Raw genomic sequence first — 21,135 nt, forward strand, 5'->3', positions numbered from 1 at the left:
CCACCACCACAAGTGACCACACCACGGCCAAACCTTCCCCAGCAGCCGCCAGACCAGGACGGGGTCACAGCAGCCAGCCCACTGCCCACAGACATCTTTCCAGACCCCTTGGAGCACACCCACAGCCATCCCCAGCCACACATTGCAGAGCCTCCCTGGGGGGGCCAGTCCAAACCATTCCCCCCCCTAGACCCGCAACCAGCCCCGGACAAGCCTTCTGCAAACGCCTCGGGCTGTTACGAAGCAGCAAATAAAGACGTGGCGGTGGTTTTCTACGCAGCCTGTGTGTGTTCCTGCACCTCGCCACAACAGCCGGAGGGAGGGCAACAGCTGGGATGAGAGGAGCCATCCAACATCCCTTGGGACATCCCAGCTTCAGGGGACATGGGGCAAAGCCGGCCCCAGGTCATTCGATGATGGGTGGGATGCAGGCAGGGGTGGCTCTGCCCTTGGGAAGGATCAGGAGGCTCCGTGGGTCTTTTTGCTCCAGGTATTCGGCTTCTCCTTCTGCTCGAGACCCTCCAAACCCTGTCCCCCTCTGAGAGACGTAGAGGGGGACAGTGCAGCCCTGCACATCAGGGCACCGGCCCCAGGCACGGCCAGCTCATCCTCCCGCCCTGCCACACCGACCATCCTCAAAACAACCAGAACCCCCTAGAAGTGCCGCATCTCTGTGCCTCAGAAGGGAGAAGAGGCCTTGTGCGTCTCATTAAATACAAGTAGAAATTTATTAAGAGGGGGGAAAAAACCCACAGCTTTTTTTAAAAGTATCAAAAAGAGACAAATGAGGTGAAGTGTCTGTTTTAGGCTGGAGCAGCAACTGGAGGGACGGAGCGGGGCTGAAAACTGGCCCACGGTGGAGGGAGGGATGCAGGGGTCACAGAACTCCTGGAGCTCACCTGGAGCGTGGTTATGGACAGAGGGAGCTGAGCTCCCAGCCCTTGAATACTCATCCCGGGACATCCCGGTGGGGGCATTCACACCTTCCCCCATTTAACAGCACTGAGACCCACCAGCACCAAAGTGACACATACAAGGGGACAGACAGCCCAGCACCAGCCCTGGTCCAAACCAGCCCAGCGGAGTCACCCGGACCCCAGGAAGGACCTGCCTTTGCACTGAGGTGGGTGGGAGGGAGGGAGGAGGAGATGGTGGGGAACAGCAGCCCAGGGCTGGTGGCAGGCAGGGATGTGCAGCCTCGGGCAGGGAAGGAAATTGCCCCTGTCCTGTGCTTCTCCTTTGAGGCAGGGAGGGCTACCTGGGTCTCCATGCATTGGAAAAGGGAAAGGGGTAACAGCAGGGACTCGAGGCAGAAGTGAAAGGGGGGAGCACCGATGGCTTCCCAAAGGATCTGTGGGCTTCAGGAGCAGCCACACAAGCCCTCAAGGGTGTTTTTCCTCCATGCCTGCCTCCTAGCACGGCACTACAGAGATGGTATGTGCCACTTCTCTGCTTCCAAAAAGGGAATTTCACTGAAATAAGGGGAAAAGGACTCCCCCCTGCACCAAAGTCCTGCCTCTCCATCCAGTGATAAGCCCACGTGGGGAAGCACAAGCCTCCTTCCACAGCCTTAAGGGAACGTCAGATGAGACAGCAGGGCTGAGAAATACCTTCGAAGTTCAGCTCTGAACATCTCAGAGCCGTGGCAGAGGTCCCAGGGAGCCCAAAGCTGGGGAAACTCTCAGGTCAAAGACCTGTGGATAAAAAAAAAAACCTGCCCCTGCAAAAAAGGGGGTCGTGTTCACAGTATGAGCTGCAGCGCCCGGGGGCACCAAGGTGGGACGGGGCTGGGGCACAGGCAGGAGACCTGGGCAGCTTCAGCCCCAGGGCCAGGAGCCCAGCCTGGGCAAGGAAACACCAAAACCCCACTTTCCCATGGCCCTTTCCCCACACGGGCAGCAGCCGGTGTCCTGGGTCAGTCCCCAAACCAGTTATGGCTTGAAAAGCCAAGAGGCAGCCCCAAAGGGGTGCAAGGCAGGGTGGCTCCATCCCCGCTCCCACAGCCCCAGCCCACCAGCCCCGGGGATGAAGCCGTGCCTGGGATCCGCCCCATCCCAGCAGGGATGGTGATGATCCACCCCATGGAGATATCACCGCTGGTGCCTCTCCCAGCCCCATTCCTGCCGGCGGGGTCAGTGCAGGACCTGCTCCAGCTCGTACTTCTCGCAGAACTTGCTGGTGAAGGGCAGGCAGGTGAGGTACTCGATCCAGCGCCAGTTCACGGGGTAGACGTAGAGCCAGACCACCAGGGAGGCAAAGAGCCCCACGAAGACCAGCAAGGAGACGATGATCATGGCTCGCTTGCGGTACTTGTCCACCGTGCCGAAGGTGATGTAGGGCAGGAAGGCGAAGGAGAGGAGGAGGCCGCTGAGGAAGCCGAAGAGGTGAGCGATGTTATCAATCCATGGCAAGAGGCCGCAGACGAAGAGGAAGAGGACGATGCCAAAGAGGTTGAGGAAGGCTTTCCAGGGTTTCTCCAGCACTTGCCAGCTCTGGAAGAGCTCTACGAAGAGGCAGGCCAGCAAGCCAAACTGGGACCCGGCGGGGCCCACCTGCGGGAATGGGGGAAGTCATGGCCATACCCTGCATATGTCACCCCAGATATGTCCCCACGTCCCCAGGGGACTGTCCCCTCCCCTTGCAAAGTGCATGTGGCTCCTGCAACCTTCCGAGGGCTGCACTCCACCAACCCAGGGCTCAGGGGTGGGAGCTGTGGCATGGGAGGAAGAGGAGGAGGAGGGGAGTATGGCAGCAATGTTTTGGCAGAGCCAATGCTTTTGGTGACTCAGCAGCGAGGCAGCATCACCCCCTCCCAGGCCACAGCCCCCCCCAGCCCCGTCCTGACGCACCCCCGGGGGGGGATTAGGGTGCTCGGTGTGATCTCATCTAAAGCCCGGCAGGGTTTCGCTGCCAGCAGATTAGCCATCTGCCCGCCTGGGGACCCCGCACGCACACCGACACGTGGCCACGCGTGACACGCCGCATGTGCGAACCCCACACGTGGGGCAGAGACCCCTCCCTCTCCATCATGGGGGCACCAGCCTCCCACACCCCCTGCAGCAAAACCTGCCAGGGTCTGAGAGCTCTGTGCTGATGGTTGCAGCCCCCTTCCCCAAACCTCTGCTGGGACAAGGACAGGGAGGGGTGTCCTTTGGTCCCTTGGGAGCTGGCTGGACTTGGGGTGATGCAAGTAGAGCCCCCCCGCAGCCCTCACCTCCGCCCTGTATGGCAGGAAGATGGCACTGGCCAGATTGCCCGTGATGCCGCTGAGGATGAAGATGATGGAGATGCGATGCCAGCCCGCCAGCTTCTCCAGGTCCCTCAGCACCGTCATCTGGAAAGTCACCGACACCAGGCAGTGGATGACGCTGGAGGAAGAGACCCTGCGTTAGAGACCCCTTGTCCTGCCACAGCTCCTGCCCAGCTCTCCCACCCACTGCCCCGGGGCACGAGACATCTTATAAAACATCCTTCACCGATGGCACATGTTGCTGTAGCCTGCGGGTGTCCTCCCCTCTTCTCTCCCAACCCACCAGGGATCACAAACCATCCCAATGGATTTTCCACTCCCAAGTCACCCCCCATCCCCTGGGAACACGGTGGGCCGTGGCTCACCCAGCATGCAGGAACAGGGACAGCCACAGGCGGTAGAACTGGTCGGGGACCTCCGGGTTGAGGAAGGGCAGGAGGCCACAGACCTCGTCCAGGCAGTGTACCTGCAGAGGCAGGAGGGGTTTGGAGGGTGAGGGGAGCTCAGCCCACACCCCAGAGCCACGGGGAGCAAAGGACGGATCACAGGGATGCGTGGCTGATGATGCCATGTAATAGTTGTGGGGAGGACCCTGGGTGGTGTGGGGCACCCACACTGCCCGGGTGCTGGGGAGGGAGCGACTGAGCACCCCCAGTGCCCCAGGAGATGCTGAAGGGCTGTTTTTCTTCCTGGGATGTGCCATTCCCAAGGACATCGGTGCTGCCTGGGTGAGGCTGGCTCAAGTCCTGTGTTTCCTCCTGCCCCACACCATCAAGGTGGGCACGCAGCGGCAGCAGGAGCCCAGCCGATAGCTGGGCAAATCCCTGCTCTTTGCATTCCCCCTGCTCACACCCATCCCAACCACATCCCAGGGTACCATAAAACCCCGTGGCATCAGCAGGGAAACGCGTGACCCAGCTGCCGGCATCACATCCCACATCCCCAGCCCTGCTCACCTGCGAGCAGAGCGTTGCCTCCTCATGGAAGTAGCCGTGCATGAACTCGCAGTACTCCCGCGTCGTGATCTCGCAGCTGGGCAGAGGGCGGGCAGCGGGCTTGATGGGGGCAGAATTTGCTCCCCACTCCCCCGAGCATCCCCCTTCACTCCCGGCAGCCGGTCCTGCCGCCACCATGCTTCCCACCCTCCCCAAGCATCCATAACCTCCCTCTCCCCCTAGCACAGGACACAGGGCGGAGGGGGGAGCCGAGCCTGGGCTGGGTGCTCCCATGGCTGTGACCCACCTGCCCTTGGTGCCAATGCAGCAGGGTCTGCCCTTGATCTGGCAGTCCATGTGGGCAAAGCCCGTGTGGTTGGTTTTGGTCTCGTAGGTGCAGATCTACAAGCAGGAGGGAGAAGAGCTGAGGTCAGCGTCTGGCCCCAAGCTCTCCCCAAAGCCCCCGTGCCTGGCTTGTTGCCTCCCATGGAGGCTGCCACCACGGTGCCACCCAGCTTGTGGTGCCACCAGGCTCTTACCGGCCACTTGGTGATGTCATCTGGCCACACATGGGGTGGGTTGGATGCTGGCTCCTCACATGTCCTGGAGGGAGGAGGTGTGTGTGGGGGGTTAGAACAGGTTCCCGCAACACATCATCCCTCCCAGAAGGCCAGTAACCTCCCCTTGGGCACAGACACCCCCAAGACCTACCCCTTACCCCTGGCTTGGGAGGGATCCTGCACATTGGTGTCCTACAACACCCCACAGCAGCACCTTCCACAGGAGAACCCCGTGGAATGCCCTCTGCCCATCTGTTGGACAACCCCATCAACAGCCCCTTGCAGCATCCCCCCAGGCAGGGGCCAGTGCAAGACAACGGCACCACCCATTGCTGCCTACGTTTCGGACAGACCCCACCTCAGTTTCCCCACCGATTCCCTTTCCCTTGTCACTCTCCTATGGGGTGTAAGAGCCCCCCAACCCCTTGGACAAGAGGACTCGAGGCGGATGGGTTCGAGTTGGAACCGCAGCCCCAGGCAGCACCTCTGCCATGCCCCGCATACAGCCTGTCCCCAGCCGTCACTCCTACCTGGGGTCCTGGTGACACACAGCCCCCGACGTCCGCTTCTCGCCCCGGCCCATGGCCGGCGCGTTGGTGCCCGGCCACTTGATGAACGTCGCCAGCGTCTCCTGGGAATGACAAAGAGATTGAGGATGCGGCAGAGAATGCACTGCCCTGGCCCCGCACGCATCCTGTCCTGGTGCTGCGCAGGGCAGGGACGGTTTCCTCCCTTTTCCCCAGGGATCCTCAGCACTCCCCGGTGCCCGCGGTGGGGATGGCACCCACCGAACAGTCCTGCGGCAGGGTCTGGATGCAGCCCGAGTTGTCATTCTGGACACAGCAGCCGGAGCTGCGCTCCCGGTCCCGCTCGCGCTGGATGAGCCGCTCCACCTGCCGATCCTTCCGGATGCAGGGGGAGAACTTGGCTCCCAGGTGGATCAGGTCGATCTGGGAGGGAGATGCCAGTCCAGAGGATGCTCTGTGGCCCCCCGCCACAGCACCTCTCCTCCCTCCAGCTGCCCCCAGGGAGAGCTCGGCAGTTGGTCCCCACAAGCGATAGCCCTGAGTCTCCATTACTCCCGTGGGGAAAAGGAGGGTGGGAAGGGGATGGGGTTTCTTCTGACCATCCCACCATAATGCCACAGATCTGGGAAGTGCTGCTGAGCCCCCAGCCTGGGCTGGGACCAGGCAGCAGGTCCCAGAGGTATGGGGGCACCGAGGGCCCACGTCAGCAGCTGGACCAGGGGTCAAGCTTTTCCCCTGGGGAGAGGAGCACCCAGGGACCCACTTGGCTGGGGGAGCAGAGGCTGGCGGAGGCCAGAGCCTTGGTGGTCCAGCAGAGCCCTTACCGAGCTGGGCCCGATCCAGAAGTTTTCCTGCTGGATGTACTTGACGCTCTCGTAGACGCCCTTGTTCCTCAGCACCTGCCAAGCCAGGCCAGGGTCAGCTCCTGCCAAGGGGTATGAGGGGGTGCAGTCCCCTCTCCCTCCGATCATGTGGGGCTGAGCAGCCCCCTTCATCCACGGGGAAGGGCTGCTGGGTCCCTCTAGTGATGTACAAGGGAGGGCAGTTCTGCTGCAGAGCCGGCATGCTCTGCGCTGGCACACACACTGCTGCCCATCCAGCAGATGTGGACCCCCTCCCCACTCTATTTAATGCTACCTCAAACAGCAGGAGCCAGCAGCATCCCAAGATGCTCCCAGCCCTAGCAGGGAGCGCGACAGCATGGGACACTGGTGGTCACCATGGTCCACCCAGGAAGATAGATACCTGCTCTCCTCTCCAACCTGGGTGCCGGGGGAGCAACACAGACGGCTGCAGGTTCCCAGGATTAACCCCAGAGGAAGGATCAGCCCTCCCAGGTGTTGGAGGCACCCCCAGACACCAGCCTTGCTTTCCTCGGCAACTAGCTGGTTGCCATTTCAGAGCCAGACGTGTCACTGGAGAGCTGGGAGGGGATGGCTTAAACTTACTAACTCTGTCGTCACGTGCTGGGCAAAGCCGATGGGGGCGATGCCGTAGGTGCCAATGATCAGCAGGGTGATGAGGATGTGGACAAAGGTGATCCAGTATGTGAAATATGGCCTGAGGAGGAAAGGACCCAAAATTTGAGCAGCTCAAGGGTGGCCGGGCAAAGGGACGCTGCAGTCCCCCAAGCATCGAGGGGGGACGCGCATCTGCGTTACAAGCTGAGGAGCCCCGAGCCCATCCCTGTCCCATCAGTGCTCCCTCACCGGTGGCTGTCGGTGATCTCCAGCTGCGACTGCACGATGCTGCTCAGGCTGCGGCGGTACGTCCTGTTCAGCCACTTCCCCACCACCCCTAGCCCATAGTAGCGTTTCTTGCGGTCGAAGGCGAAGTGCTTCACTTTGGAAGCGATCCGCCTGCCTCGCCGGGGAGCTGCGTCGGTGCCGGCGGAGGTCGAAGCGAGCCGGACACCCTCCTGCCTGCAGAGAGAAGAGAAACCCATCGAACCTGCCAAAAGGAGCCAACCGAGAGATACCCCATGTGCAACCCCACAGCCACAGCCCAGGGGATGCCTGGGGTGAGGGCTAAGGGCACCCCTTGGCTTCATCCTCCTAGGAGCACGGCAAAAGTGCCCAGTGCCCCACGGCAGGAACGGCTGGGGACATTGTCCTGATTGCAGCAAGGGACCTGGGCAGCCCCCACCGAGAGCTGGTACTCACGGGACAGGCTGCTCCACCTCAGGGGACGTCCTGGCATCCTCCCCCACCGAGTGCATGCGTAAATACGTGGCTGACAGAGGCGGCGACTCGAAGACATCATCGGGCATGGAGTACGTCTCGTCGTGCATGTCCATCTGGAAGGAGGATGAAGACATGTTCTTGGATGAGCGCAACGGGTGAGAAACCTTTCCCTGACCGAGTGTGCCCGTCACCAGGCCAGTCTGGCTCCTCCCAGAGCCTGGGGAGGGGGTGCTCCTCATTGACAGCATCGCTTCCTGACGCCCCCAAGAAGCATCACCGAGACCAGGGCTCTGCACCGATGGCCACCGTGCCCACCAATGCTCTGTCATAGCCCTGCTCCATGTCCAGTCCCCATGAAGGAACATTGGGACCCCTCCCGGCTCCAGCAGCCGGCATGGAACGGCGCTTGCCTTACTGAAGAAGGATGAGTCCAGGGTATCGGCAGCATCCACCATGTCCTCGTCCATGAAGCTGGGATACACGAAGGTCCTCTTGTTGATCCTTGGCTTGGGAGCCAGCGGCTCCAAGACAGAGCGTCCCTTTGGCAGGGGAAGCAAATGAGGGTAAGCAACCAGAAGACCCCCAGTTTTTGCAGCGCTGAGAGTTTCTTGTGGCTTCCCTCCCCAAAGCTGAGTGGCAAGGATTAAATTAAGTGGTTTCCTTTTCTCCCTGTGTGCAAAGGGCAGGCAGCAGGAGCTGGCAGCAGATGCTGCCTTTAGCTCCTCAGAGCCAGCGTTGGACCACAACCATTGTTAGCCAGCACAGCAAGTGAACCATGAATGCCCTGTTGGGTCTTGGTCCCACCAACCCAACCCCGAGGCTTGACCAGGGCTCCCCAGGGACTAAAATGCCACCAGAGAAGCCTCCCCTCCAGCGAAAGGTCTCCTGGCTCCTCGGCAGTGAAACCCAGAAGCTGCTTTTTTCTAGGGATGCCGTGCAAGGTAGTTCCACTTTGGTGGTCCAGTTTTCACCAAAACTTCTCTTTTTAAGCAGAAGTCAGGTTAAAAAAAAAATCACAACAAAACAGCAAACCACCCTCCCCCTCAAACCTGCCCTGGAGAGAATCTTTGTACAAGGCAAAAAGCCAAGAAGCAAAGATGATAGGTGAGGGGTAGAGCTGGAAACCAAGTCAGGAAGAAGATGACTTTCCCCCCCAGCTCCCCAAAACTCACGCGGAGAAGGGCTGCAGCCGCCTTGAAGCTCATGTGGGCGACGGACTCTCTCTTCCTGCGTGGCAGGCGGCTGTAGCCAGAGCGGATGCTGTTGAAGGATGCCAAGGAGACGACGCCAGGGGTGAGTGGGGGCAGGACGTGGTGGGGGGTGTGGGGACGATCTGTCTCATCCGGATGGCGGAAGGGACGGCCCCTGGCCAGCGGGTCCACGATCTGGAGGAGGGAAGAGGTGTCGGTGCCGGGAGAGCAAGGTTGTGAGCCGGACCCTGTGCCCCAAGCTCTACCTTGGGCATCTTGGTGGGCTTGGGCGACTCGGTGCCTTGGAAGGAGGGGACCTCCTGGCTGGGCAGCTCCATGTCGCGGTAGGCAGGCTTCAGCTTCCCGTATCTCATGCTGCAGTGCTGCAAGCTCTTGCGTTGCCATTGCTGCCGCTTCCCCTCCCAGTCGCCGCTGACGCCAAACCATTGCGCCGTGCCCCTGGACACACAATGGGGCATGCTTGTCACCCAGTGGGTCCCCCCCACCCCAGGTACCACCATTCCACCTGGGCATCCCCTCCGGAAGGCAATTTGGGTTGAGGTGTCTCATCGCAGCCCACGGCAGGGCAAGTTTTGACCCAGCTATGGGTCAGGGAAGGGGAAGGGATGCTGCAGAGGGGTCACTGGTCTTTGGGTCTCTCTGGGGAGGTATCTCCATCAAGACTTGCACCTTGCATGGGACAAGGCATCAGCTCTGGGCTGCAGCAGACAAACGGCTCAAGGTGCTTGTGAAGGTCCTACATCAACAGGGCTGAGAAATTTCCCCATTGTACAAAACAATGGTGTGAATTAGCACTAAATAATTCTGCTGCAGGATTATCCCCAGTGAGTCAAAGCAGAGCCGCATGAAACCCTCTGAACTGCATTCCCTTCCAAGCTGCGACTCTCCATCCCCATCCCAAGTCCTCTGCCGGTACCCACAGCCACAACACCCCCACGGGGACCAAGGGACGCCTCTGGTGACCCAGCCACTGCCCGGCCCTCACTTGCGGATGCTCTGGGACAGGGAAGTCTGCCGGCGGAAGCCGGGCCGGCGCTCGGAGCCATCGCATCCCTTCGAGCGGGGCTCCTGCAGGCTCTTGCTCTTTCGGTAGATGGGGACTTTGGAGGGCTGGAAGAAAAAGCAGGGTGTTAGGGACAGGATGGCACATGGGGGGTCCCCTGGGGATGGCAGGCCACCAAGCCCAGCGATGGACACAGCTCCCTGTCACTCACCTCCTTACGGGCACCATCCTCCTCCGTCTCCCGGGGGGGAATGACGATGGAGAGGTTAGGGGGCTTCTTGCTCTGCAGGCGGCTGCTGCTGGAGCGGCTGCCCCCATTCTTGTCGCCGGCTGACATCTCGGGCCGGCAGCGGTCAGCAGGCTGGGGGGGGTGCAAGAAGTTAGTGAGATGAGAAGAAACATCCCCCCCATGGAGCTCAGACACGGGGAGAAGCTGGGTCCCAGCAGGAGATGGGGCCTCACCAGCGGGATCTCACCAGCCTCAGCCCCCCGTGCTGCTGACCTCATCATCATCAGCCCAGCCACCATGTCCCTGATGCCTGCTCCCCCGGGTTTGGGCGGACAGTGGGTTCCATCTCTCACTCACTCTGGGCCACCGAGGCCACCCCTTCACCTGCTGGGAGCAGACCGAAGGGTGGCAGGAGAGAGAGGGTCAGAGCATCCCCATCACCAGCACATGCCCGTGGGATACCCAGGCTGCACTCCCCACCCCATCAGAACGCGCCTGACCCACTGGGGAAATTCATGGGAAATCTGAGGGGGTCCCCTGCGAGCCCCAGCTGAGCCCATGAAACACCAAGTGCCATGGCTATCTGACACGGGGGGACTGGGCCCCAGGGTTTGGGAGCTGAGGGGGGGATCTCTGGTGCTCCTGGGGGTCTGCAAAGAGCTTGAGCTGCCCATGCAGGGGTGAGTGGTGGGAAGGGAGGGGATGCGGCCAGGCAGGGGACACACAAAGCCTGAAAACACCCCATGCTCAGTAAATTCTTCACATCCCCGCCTGTAGTACAGCCCCCTTGGGGAGGATGGTTCCTGCTGCAGTGAGAGGGGCTGGGGCAGCCCATGTCGCCTCCAGCCACAGGTCCTGCTGCGTGTCGGGGTGCCCCGAGGGAGGGGAGATACAGGACGCTCCCCTCCAGCACGTGTGTGCACATACCGGGCTGAGAGACAGAATCCTCCCTGGCACCACGTGCAAGGAGGGGGAAGCTTAATGGCCAAGAGGTGGTTAATTCCTTGAGCAATTCCCTCCCAAGGGTCGCCCCAGCCTGGCTCTACCAGGCAAGACCTCGCAGGAAAGGTAATTCCGTCCAAGTGCTGGGAGCAAGTCCCAGATCCTATTAGGGGCTACAGGGGCTCTAGAAGGAGGCACGGCCCCCTCCACATCTCCCAGCCACGTGCCAGCACCCAGGGGACTTGCACAGGTCTTGTGAGCATCTCTCGTTCTCCTGGCACAGCCACAGCCACGGGGATGGTGCCATCTGCCGTGTTCACCCCGTGCAGCATCCACCGAGCCCTGCCACGGGCCAGCCACGAGGACCAGCATCCCCATGGGATCTGCTCCCAAGGGGAGACAGCAGCTGGCTCTCTCCACCCGAGGGGGGTGGCAGAGTCCCCTGAGGGGGACCAGGAGTTCCGCTAGGGCTCCTCTGCTGCCACCCACCACCACTGAGTCAAGCTCAGGATCCAACAGTGCTACTGGCTGCAAACCCCAGCTCCATCCACAGCCCTGACTCCTCTCTCTGCCCAGGATCCCCATAACCAGCCTCGTAGGGCCCTCCTCTCCTTTAGTAATGGCACTTAAGCAATCAGATGAGCGATTGGGACCTCACCAGCCTCCTCTGCATCAGGGTCCCCCTTGGCAGCCCGTCCCCAAAGCAGGAGTCAGGCACTTTTGGAGCTCCCCCAGCACTTCTGGTTCCAAGCATGACCCTCTCCTCAGACCCCACCACAAACAAAGCCTGGCTTCAGGAGCATGAGGTTCCCATGGGACCAGCTCCCTGGGGATGCAGGAGTCCAGGACCAGCTCCATGGGGACATGGGATCCTGAGGCCAGTGTCACTAGAGGGCATCACTGCCCTCTGTCAGCTCCTGGGCCAGGGGACAGCCTGCTGCTCCTGCATTAAAATGGGTGCTGGGCTCCCTTCCAGCAGGGATGGCTGGGGTACAGCGGGGCAGGGACGGGGAGAGACACACGTGTGAGGGGGGGAGTGCCAGAGCCAGATGCAGCCCGAGCGGTGACTTCACTGAGACCCCTCCATCGAGGGGCACCAGCAGCCCCAGCTGGCGGCAGGACAAGGTCCTCATGCCCAAATTCACCCTGCTCATCTCCAGCCTTGGCAATAAATCAGTTCGTGGTGGGGATCCAGATGGGAAGATGCAAGGAAACGGTCTCATGGGCACCCTCGGGTGCTGCCGGCAGCTCAGCTGCTGCCTCACCCCTTGCTGCCCTCGAGCACCAAAACTGGGAGCAACCAGCCCCCAAATTTTTCCTGGAGGCTCAGCCCAGACCCCATCGGGGTCTCCCTACCTCATAAGAGTAGCAGGGATCCTGCGCACCGTGTCTCGATGGCAAACACCTGCAGTGGCCTTCCTCTTCCTCCTCCTCTGCCCTTCACGCACGGGAGCCCTGGGGAATGGCTGAACTCCTCCTGCCTCGCCTGGTGGGGAGAGAGGTTGCAGTGAAAAGCCAGGCATGGGAAAGCAGGGGACGGCTGCAGGAGCATCCAGGGTGGAGGGAGAGCTGAGCTCAGTGGCTCCCTGGGCCCTGGTGACAGGGCTGCCGGTGGCCAGACACCACGGACACCATGGCACAGGGTGGCAGAAGGAGGAAAAGCCTCCTTGCTCGGTGGCACGGCAACTGCATGGGGCAGGCAGGGAGTTCTCACCCGCTGCTGCCAGACGAAGCTCTCGGGAAGCGAGACATCGGGCAAGGAGCGGGCACGAAACGCAAGTGCTTCGCCGAGGTATTTAATGGCTGTGAGCTGGGAAAACGCCAGCCGGGCGGTCCAGCCCCAGCAAGCAAAACTTTCCATCCCGCTGCCGAGCTGGAGACGCTGTTTGTTTCCCTGTTTTCCTCCCGGGGCAGCCAGCAATGAGCTGGGGATGCCAGCTGCTCCAGAGAGCCGGGGATGGGAATGTGCTGGGGTCAGAGCCAGCCCCGGGACACCCTCATCCTCCTCCAGCCCTGGGGAACGGCTCTCAGTGGCGGGAGCCGGCAGAGCCAGGAGCACAGAAATTGAAGCCAAACTGCTTCGTTCCGAGGTGCGAGAGGACACTGTGCTCTTACACCCCTAATCCGAAATCCCATCCCCAGTTGCTCCATTGCACTCCAGGCAGCCCTTGGCGAGGATCTCCGTGCTTCCTGGCAAAGCAGGTTTGCAGCATGTTTAAAATCCCGGTCCCACTCCCCACCGGCTGCCCGTGGGGTGCAGGTCGGGGGGGACGGACCCGTGGTGACGCAGGTCCTGGGGGAGCTGGCACAGCCCGGCGGGCACCTGCTGTCCCGGTCACGCAGCGCAGCCGGAGCAGTTCTCACGGCTCTGTGCATTAACGCAATATTTGGCATTGAGAGAGGGGGGGGGAGGAAGGCAGCAGCCCCCGAGAGCTGAAGTCCCCTCGGTTACATAGGAAGCAGGCCCCCCCCGAGCACAGATCCTGACCCACAAGAAGTTCTACCCCATGCCAGCCAGAGAAATCCCCCAGAATGGTGCTGGGAAGGCATTTTTCTAGCTCCCCACATTTGGCGCTGGCACCCAACCCCTCCGGCGCTGGCACCGCTCTCGCTCAGCGCGCTTGGCATGAGAACAGGCGAGTCGGTGCCTCCATCCAGAACAAGCCCACGATGAGCTCAGCCCCCCGGGTCCCCCTCGCCCTCTCAGCCCTGGGACAGAGGGCTCTGCCATCGGGACCATCGCTCTCTGCCTGGCAGCCCCAGCACCAGCAGCCCCATTCACAGGGTACAGCCCAGCTGTGGGTCCCCAGGGAGCCTCAGCCCGGTCCCCATGCGCTCAGGGTGGCCACGGTGGCTCTGCCCTGGGGACAGGAAAGCGAAGTGAGAGGCAAGATGCTGAGCTGGCATGGGGGGACGGCTGCGCAAACGGCCTGCCATGGGGACAAGGTGGTGACAGCAGGTGGGGGGGGTGACAAACATGGGACTTAGCACCCACGAGCACATCCCAAGCTCGGTAGGAGCTGTGCCTCCAGCTGGAACAGGGGTCCCAGGAGAGCATGATGCCACTTCGGGCTGAAAAAGATCTCCAGGGAGAGAGAAAAATGAACTAGGGATGCTACCATCACCTGCGGGGGAGGGAAAAATGAGCAGGGGGTGGAGGCGGGTGATCTGGTCTGGTCAATAAGAAGAGATTCCCCACCATCACCATCTTCCCTCTCAAAGCTCACCAAAGCCTGACATCCAGCAGTGAGAGACACTGCCCTTGCCCCATCCCCTCCAAAGAGGGCAGGTGTGTGTGTGTGGAGGGGCACTGGTGAGCAACTGGGATGAGGTTTTAGTCCTTAACCAAGCGAGGCACAGGGAGGGTGACCAGGGCTGGCTCCAGCCCCAGCCCCAGGGTGAATCATGACAGACGTGACCCAAGGAAGCACACCCAAGGAGGAAAGTGATGGAAAAAGTGATGTGGCTTGTATAAGGCATCACCATGGGACACGCCAGGATGCTCCAAGCAACAAAAAGGGACCATCAGCAAGACCAAGTGGCAACCTGCAGAGCAGAGCTGGGGACAACCAAGCACAACCATTGTATGAGACACCAGAGACAACCCTGCAGAGCAGCCCTGGTCGGAGGGGGACGTACACAGCACCCATGGGTGCAGAGAGGCTCAGAGAAGGATCGTGACTGCTCTCCCCGAGCCTGTTGGGGTAGGGGGGGGCAGCATTACCAGCGCTGGAATAGAAGTGCATCAGGCTGGTGCGATTAAGCCGGGGGGAGAAAGCAGCTCTGAGCCACCCGGGGGTGCGAGGCTGGGAGCGGGACCCCCGTGAGCACCCACCACCCTGAGCACGATGAGCCCCTGCTCTTCCCTCTCCATCGGGGAGTGGGAAAGGGGCCACCGATGACGAGGAGCCCCCGAAACACCCCCGCAGCCATCACCGACGCTCGCACCCAGGAGTCCATTAGGCAGAGCCTGCCGCTGCCGCACCAGCGGCTGCCCATAAATGATTCAAGAGCACGTTAAAGACCTCTCTCAAGGCTGGAGCCTCGTTAAAAGGTGCTCCCGGTTATTAAAGAGCCCTGGATAGGAAAGTCGATTGGTCCAATGGCTCCGAGCACCGAGCCCCCGCAGGCTCACACCCGAGCGTAGGACCCCGAGCGGCCACCCAGCACCTTCCCCCCTTTCCAAAAGCTTTTTACCGTTTCCCAGTATTGAGTTTCAGATCTGAGAGAAGTAGCCCAAGACAAAACAGCTCTCGAAATGAAAAGATATTATTAAAAAAAAAAAAAAAAAAGGAAAAATACTTCTGGGGTGGGGAGCTCAATACCTAAGTATTTTTCTTTCTTCTGGGAAAGCCCACACCCACGTGTCCCTCATGGACCACCTCAAACAGAAAGACTTGGTGAGCACCAACCCCACAAGTCTCCAACCGCTGCCTCCCTCCTTTCAAACTCCACTTTTTTTTGGTGCTTTGAGTATTTAGGCTTTTTTTTTTTTTTTTTTTAAAAAAAAAAAAAGGACAATATACACTTTATGGCATCACTGCAGAAACCCTCCTGTCCCTAAGGGACTTCGTGTCCCCGTACAGCCCCATGCCCACAGCCCCACGCAAGGCCATTTCACACTCTGGCACCACGACATCAGGTTGATTTTTCTTCCTCCCCCCGCCACAGAGAAGGCGAGTCCATCTTTTCCCCCTGTGTGTGCCAACCCCTCCTCAAAGGGACCGGAGGACAAACCTGCAAGACGCCAGGTTTCACTCCGAGTCTCGAGAGAGGACCACTGTGTTCCGGGGGGTATTTTAAGCTGCCCCCTCCCTCACCGCTGAGGCATAAGGTCGGCACTGACATCCACAGGAGCTTTAACCCCTGTCTCCAGCACGGTAGAAAGATGGGACAGGGATGCCCGACGGGTGGCCAGAGCCCGCCCGCGCTGCCATTAGGAAATCCTCTCCCATTTTCTACGTCGGGCAGGACATTGGGCAACCGCAGCCGGGTTTGTTCAGCCCGGGCGAGCTGGGAGCGAGCGGCACGCCCTGGGAAGGAAGCAAAACTAGCCGGGGAGATAGAGCACGGGGCTGCGCTGGGTGCTGCCGATAAAGGCAGAGCGGGCAGAGCCCTGCCTGCCTGCGGGAAAAGGAAGCGAGGGCCGGGGAGGGTGTACAGCCGCTCGCATGGTTGCACAAGGCAGCCATGTGCTGGGCTACCCCCGGGCAAGGGCTCTGTGGCCGGGAGCGTGCGTGGCCCCGGTGTCTCCGGCAGTTGTGGGCGACACCGCCGGTCCCTGCACAAAAAGGGAAGGATTCGCCGGTGGGATGCGGGAGCAGGTGGAAAAAGCCACGTGGAGGATTTCCCACATCCCAACCCCTGCCCGTTTCCCACCCCCGTTAATTTTCACTAGTGCAACAACCCCTCCAGCCCCCAGCAGAGAGAGTGCCAGCACCCAAAGGCTTCCCAGCCCGCTGGGGTGGGCGAGAGCCTCAGTGAGCCGGGGTCCCTCTGCGCTGCTGCCCACCGACCCCAGCACCCCTCAGCTCCTCCTTCCTGGCAGGGTCCCCACACCCCCTTCCTGGGGGACTCCAGGGGGTCCCTGCACCCTCACATCACACTAACCCCAAACAGGCGGCACCGCACAAACCCACTCCGCTTCCCGCAGTGGGGACACACCAGCTGGGGCGGTGGGATGCTGCTGGAGGGACCCCCAGCCCACTGGCCCTCTCCCCGTGCTGGAGCCCAAGCCCAGCAGGGTACGCACACGTGGAGGCTTTGAGTCACCCCAACGGCTTCGGGAAGAGCAAAGGGCGAAAGTCACTGCCGGCAGCGAGGGAAGGAAGGACGGCTCTGTCGGTGAAAGCATGGAGGGGTCAGCTGCAACCCAGCAGGGCTGCAACACTCTCCAGACCCAAGGAAAGCTCTTTTCCAGGCGCCACACGGATTCCTCAGGCTACCCGGATTGATTTAACTTGGTTTTATCCAGGAGCCGCGCAATGACTCAGAGCTACTCCTATTCCTCGTTAGCTTAAACACAGGCTGTACGAGCACGATGGTGTGAGTGCTCCCACCTTCTGGAAGGGACTGAGAGGTCCCAGGTCCTTATTTCCCCCAGGCAAGGGGAGGGCAGCCTGCCTGCAGGCCATCTGCCTGCCATTCCCACGCCGTGGGTTGTTACCGAGTTCATTCTCACTTCCCTCTTCGAAGTGAAATTTTTGGTGCAAGAGTGCAATGAGGATGGGGGACACACACATTTCTTCCTCCAGTTCGTCTGCTAAACATTCATTTTGACAGCAGTTCTTGGCGCGAGGGCTCAGGGCAGGCTTGCAGACTTCCCCAATCCTCTGCTGTCTGTTTCAGGGAGCACTGAGCCAGCCGGAGCATCACCAATCGGGGAGAAGTGCCCCATATTTGCAGAGGGTCCCGTCGCTGTGAGCTCTGAGCATCACTGCACCGTGCAGCAGCGGGAGGTGGTGCTCAGCCCCACGAGGTGAGCCCTGGGCTGGCAGCAGGACGATCCCCCTCAGCTAAAGCTCTCTATCTCCAGGAACAGGCTCCTTATCTCAACACAGGCTGACGCAACGCGGCTGCTCACCCCACTGGTCCCCCGTGCAAAGGGAGAAGCCCAGATGGACACCAGCAGCCTCCGTTTCCCACTTGGGACCAGCAGCTCCCTGAGGAGGAGGGACAAGGACTTCATGGCATCCTTTTGTGCCACAGATGAAGGTGGCACCTCTGCTGGCAGTGGGCTGGAGGCTGCCCCTTGGACGTCCCGATTCACTGCCCTCCAGGCACCTCTGGGGATAGGAAAAGCAGAGAGTAACTCCCCCCTAAAGCCTCAGTGCTCCCCTGGCCCTGCGGCAACCCTGGGACGCTGCTCCCATGCCCACCTCTCCCTCCTCCCAAGCACCAGCAGCCGAATGTGGGCCACTCCTTGTCTTTGTTCCCTTCGCTCCTGATTGCCACGAGGCCAGAAGCACCCAAGTCTGCACCCCGCAGAGGAAAGCCCGACCAGGAGCAGCTCATCCCCATGTAACACAGCGCAAGCCCAGCACGGGGGATCCTACACCCACCGGTGCCTACAGAAACCACAGGATGCTCTCCCCGCTCCGCAGCATCACCGTGGACCTGTGCCAGCAACGCACTTTGCAGCCTCTTGGCTGCCAAGAGCTGGCGGTGGGGTCTCCCCCACCATCCTCCTCCTGCCTGCCATCCCACCCCAGGGATGCTGCACCCGTAGGGAAGCCACACAGTTCACTGCAGGGGCTGGAGACTCTGATTTTTCAGGGAGCCGTCTCCATGTCTTTCCCATGAGCGCTCGGACTGGGTTAAGCCACCTCATGCATGAGTCGACTTAGCCCTGGTTACAGCATCACCCGTGGAAAAGCCGGTCCCAGCAAGGCTCCTGAGCTGCTGAGGAGCCAGGGAAAGGGCAGAACACGCCAAACCCGAGCATCAGGGATTCTCCCGGGATGCCCGTGAGCGTGGCGTGCAGCCTTCGGGCTTACACGTAACAGGAGGTCACTCCCAACCCTGCCCCGGCATTCCTGCAGGCTGGCAAATTACAGGGATAACCACGTCAAATCCCCGGCACAAGCTGCCGCATGACGCACCAGACAAAAGCATCGGGAGTTATTATTTTTAAACAAAAGGCCAATAAAAAAAACCTGACCCCACAGACTGCTGGAAGGAGGGGACTATCACGCTGGGAGCTGCAGCACCCCAAAAAGGCACCTGTGGATAGGAAGGATGGCCCTGTGGGATGCCTGGGCACGTGGCAGCCCCCAGGATGGGAGCAGAGGGCAGGAGCATCCCACTGAGGAGTGACCGGCCACGTGCCACCAGGTTGAGCGGGTCACCACAGGGCTGGACAGCCAGCACACAGACCGTGTCCCTCTCACACCGGCCGATTTCTCCCTCCCACCCGATGGCAGCAGCCTGGGAAAAGGCCAGGGAGCATCGCTGGGCACTTGCCCTGCTCCATCCCCTGCCGCAGCCTCTGGCACTGCGGGTGTCGAGCAAGTCAGTTTGCACCCACGCTCCCCCCTCTCAGGGTACGGCCACAGCAGCGAGTCCTGCACCGGTGGCTGCTCAAACTGCCCTGGAGGCGATAAGCAGCGGGTTTCACAGGAGACCTTCACACTGACTCATTTGTGGCACTTCACAGGTGGGGATGCTGAGGCACTGCACCAGAATAAGACTCCCTGCCTTCCCGCCCCCCCGCTGCCCCGGCAGGCAGGGACATGGTCCCTTCCCCAGGCAGCTTGTAAGGACTTCAATAAAGTCCTTACAATTCTCCCAGATTTAAGTTATTGGAGGACAAAGAAGGAGGGGGGAAGCAAATCCCATAATTGCCTGATTTCCACAAGGGGTGCTCCCCTGCCCTCCCAAGACAGTTATTCGGGGGCTGTCCCTGCCCTGCACTGAGCTAACATGACCTGCACCCCACGATGCCAGCCCTTGGGGTGCAGGTCCCCCAAGAATGAGAAGGGGACAGGGGTGCTGCATGATGGCCGGACAGAGGGGAAGGCTGGTCCCGGTGCCACCCAGCACATGAACTTTCCCCAGGTCTGTTCCCCACCCCAAATGCCTCATTAAGAGAGCAACCACCAACCAACTCGTTTTGGTTTTTTAAAAAATGGGAATTAAGTGAGAAAAAAAGGTACCAGCACCAAGTGTTTCTTCCATACTCGCAAGAACACACGCAGCTTTCAGTGCTCACACGGAGGCTCAGAAATGACCATAACGCAAAGCACCACATGCTCCCAAACGACCACAACTCCTGGATCCTCATAATTAAAAGGCACTGTGCCCATCCCCACTGGGGGCTTGTCACATTCCCAGCCTGGCAGGACAGCAGGGACCAGCGGTCATTAGATAAAATGCTCTTCAAGAGAAGAGTTTATGATCCCCATCACCTGTGGGCTCATATCGATTTAAGTAATTAGTTTTTAGCCTTCACTAATTGACTCCTTTGGTGCAGAGCCCCCTGTCAGTGCCAAGTCCCAGCAGGGCTCCCAGTACCTACCTCTGGGAAATGTGGAAACACCTTGGGAGCCCTGAGCTGGCCTGGGCAGCTCCCACAGAGCGGACAAGGGACAGTGGAAGAAGAACAATCCTCCTGGCAGAGCACAGCACACTGCCATGGATGCTTTAGGACATGGGACCACAGCTCCCACCACCACCCCCCCTCACAAACACCCCACCAGTCGGTTCTCCATCACCCATCGCTGCTTTCTTTGGTAACGAAAGCTGCTTTGACCCCAATCCTGAGGGTTGTTTTAGGATTGAGACCAACAACCCAAGGGAAGGAAAAAGGATTTTTTTGGGAATTCCTTCCAGTTCACTGCAAGAGTCAAATAGGAGCAGTATCAAAGGCAAGAAGATCTGAAACCAGAAGAGCCACGTGCTCCTCTTTCATCCCGGTGCAGCCAAACAATGCAGACACTGCCCGAATCCCCCAGCACATCCCAAGGGATAAAGCTCCCCTGAGGAGAGCCGACCCAGCCAGCCCCCCTCCCCACCAGATTCATACTCCCGTGCCCCACATCCCCAGCTTGTGAGCTGCTCTCCCACCACCCGCCGGCACCTATTGTTCCTCCTGCCGGCATCCACGGACCCGCTCCGGCAGCGCCGCTCTCTCTTCGGCACACAAGAAACACATCAACCACTCACACGTGCACCCGAGAGCGACACCAGCCTCGGCCCCTGGCTTGCAAAATCTGTACCGAGGCAGCTGTTTGGGTGTCAAACCCCGCTCCCCCCGCTGTGGTTTACCCTTTCTCGCCCCCGGGCTTGCAGCACCTCCAGGTGCAGTTTCCAGCCCAGCTGCAGCGGTGCCAAAGAAACCCCCGAGCAGGGGAAGGAGGGAGGCCACCAAGGGCCTCACCAGCAAACAGGAGCAAAACAGGCAGAAGCCCCCCTGCAAATGAGCAAGCGGCACTAGGTGCTGATCACCCTGTTAATGGTAAATGGGCTTGGAAAGGCAGAGCCCAGGAAGCCCCTTGTGAAGCCAGTGGTGGTGCAGAGCCCGTGGCACCTGGGGCAGACCAGGCAGAGGGGGCCCTGGTTTCTCCAGGGCATAGCCGCGGTTGAACCCTCCAGCTCATTTTGGAGGTGGGATGGTTTCAAGCTGTGGGAGGTTTTCCACTTGGAAAACAGGCAGGAGCCAAAGGATGCTCATTGGGAGGGCACGACGGAGTGAGCTAAGCTGGGTGGCATTTCCATGCTCAGGACAGCCATGAGACAGTGATGGGGTGGCTCTCCCAAACCCTCCGGCCGGGTCGATGTGCTGCAAGCCTGATGAT

The 21,135-nt window shown here is 60.5% G+C and overlaps 1 protein-coding gene across 2 annotated transcripts; it reads right to left on the bottom strand.

Moving 5' to 3' along the window:
• Positions 1–2,132: 2,132 nt before the first annotated feature.
• Positions 2,133–10,006, bottom strand: RHBDF2 (rhomboid 5 homolog 2). 2 transcript variants are annotated; one of them, XM_074160074.1, is made up of 17 exons: positions 9,862–10,006; positions 9,652–9,766; positions 8,912–9,104; positions 8,628–8,840; positions 7,860–7,994; positions 7,452–7,550; positions 6,982–7,187; positions 6,721–6,832; positions 6,097–6,171; positions 5,534–5,695; positions 5,276–5,376; positions 4,725–4,788; positions 4,493–4,587; positions 4,207–4,282; positions 3,616–3,716; positions 3,215–3,368; positions 2,133–2,552 (listed from the first exon to the last, which is right to left on the bottom strand). In XM_074160074.1, the coding sequence occupies exons 1-17, from the start codon at positions 10,004–10,006 to the stop codon at positions 2,133–2,135; spliced, it is 2,466 nt and encodes an 821-aa protein (XP_074016175.1). The 2 variants fall into 2 exon arrangements, with proteins under 2 accessions (XP_074016175.1, XP_074016174.1); XM_074160073.1 differs by having other exon boundaries at positions 9,652–9,776; positions 9,815–10,006.
• Positions 10,007–21,135: the final 11,129 nt, after the last annotated feature.

Source organism: Numenius arquata, chromosome 17 (assembly GCF_964106895.1).
Source record: "Numenius arquata chromosome 17, bNumArq3.hap1.1, whole genome shotgun sequence".
NCBI lineage: Eukaryota > Metazoa > Chordata > Aves > Charadriiformes > Scolopacidae > Numenius > Numenius arquata.

Bases quoted from the DNA above. Each gene is read 5' to 3' on its own strand.
- RHBDF2 (XM_074160073.1), bottom strand. From the start codon at position 10,006: ATGTCAGCCGGCGACAAGAATGGGGGCAGCCGCTCCAGCAGCAGCCGC. The intron at 5,696-6,096 runs GTAAGGGCTCTG...TCTCCCTCCCAG, and splicing joins TCTGGATCGGGCCCAGCTCG to ATCGACCTGATCCACCTGGG. The intron at 3,369-3,615 runs GTGAGCCACGGC...CTCTTCCTCCAG, and splicing joins TCCCTGTTCCTGCATGCTGG to CGTCATCCACTGCCTGGTGT.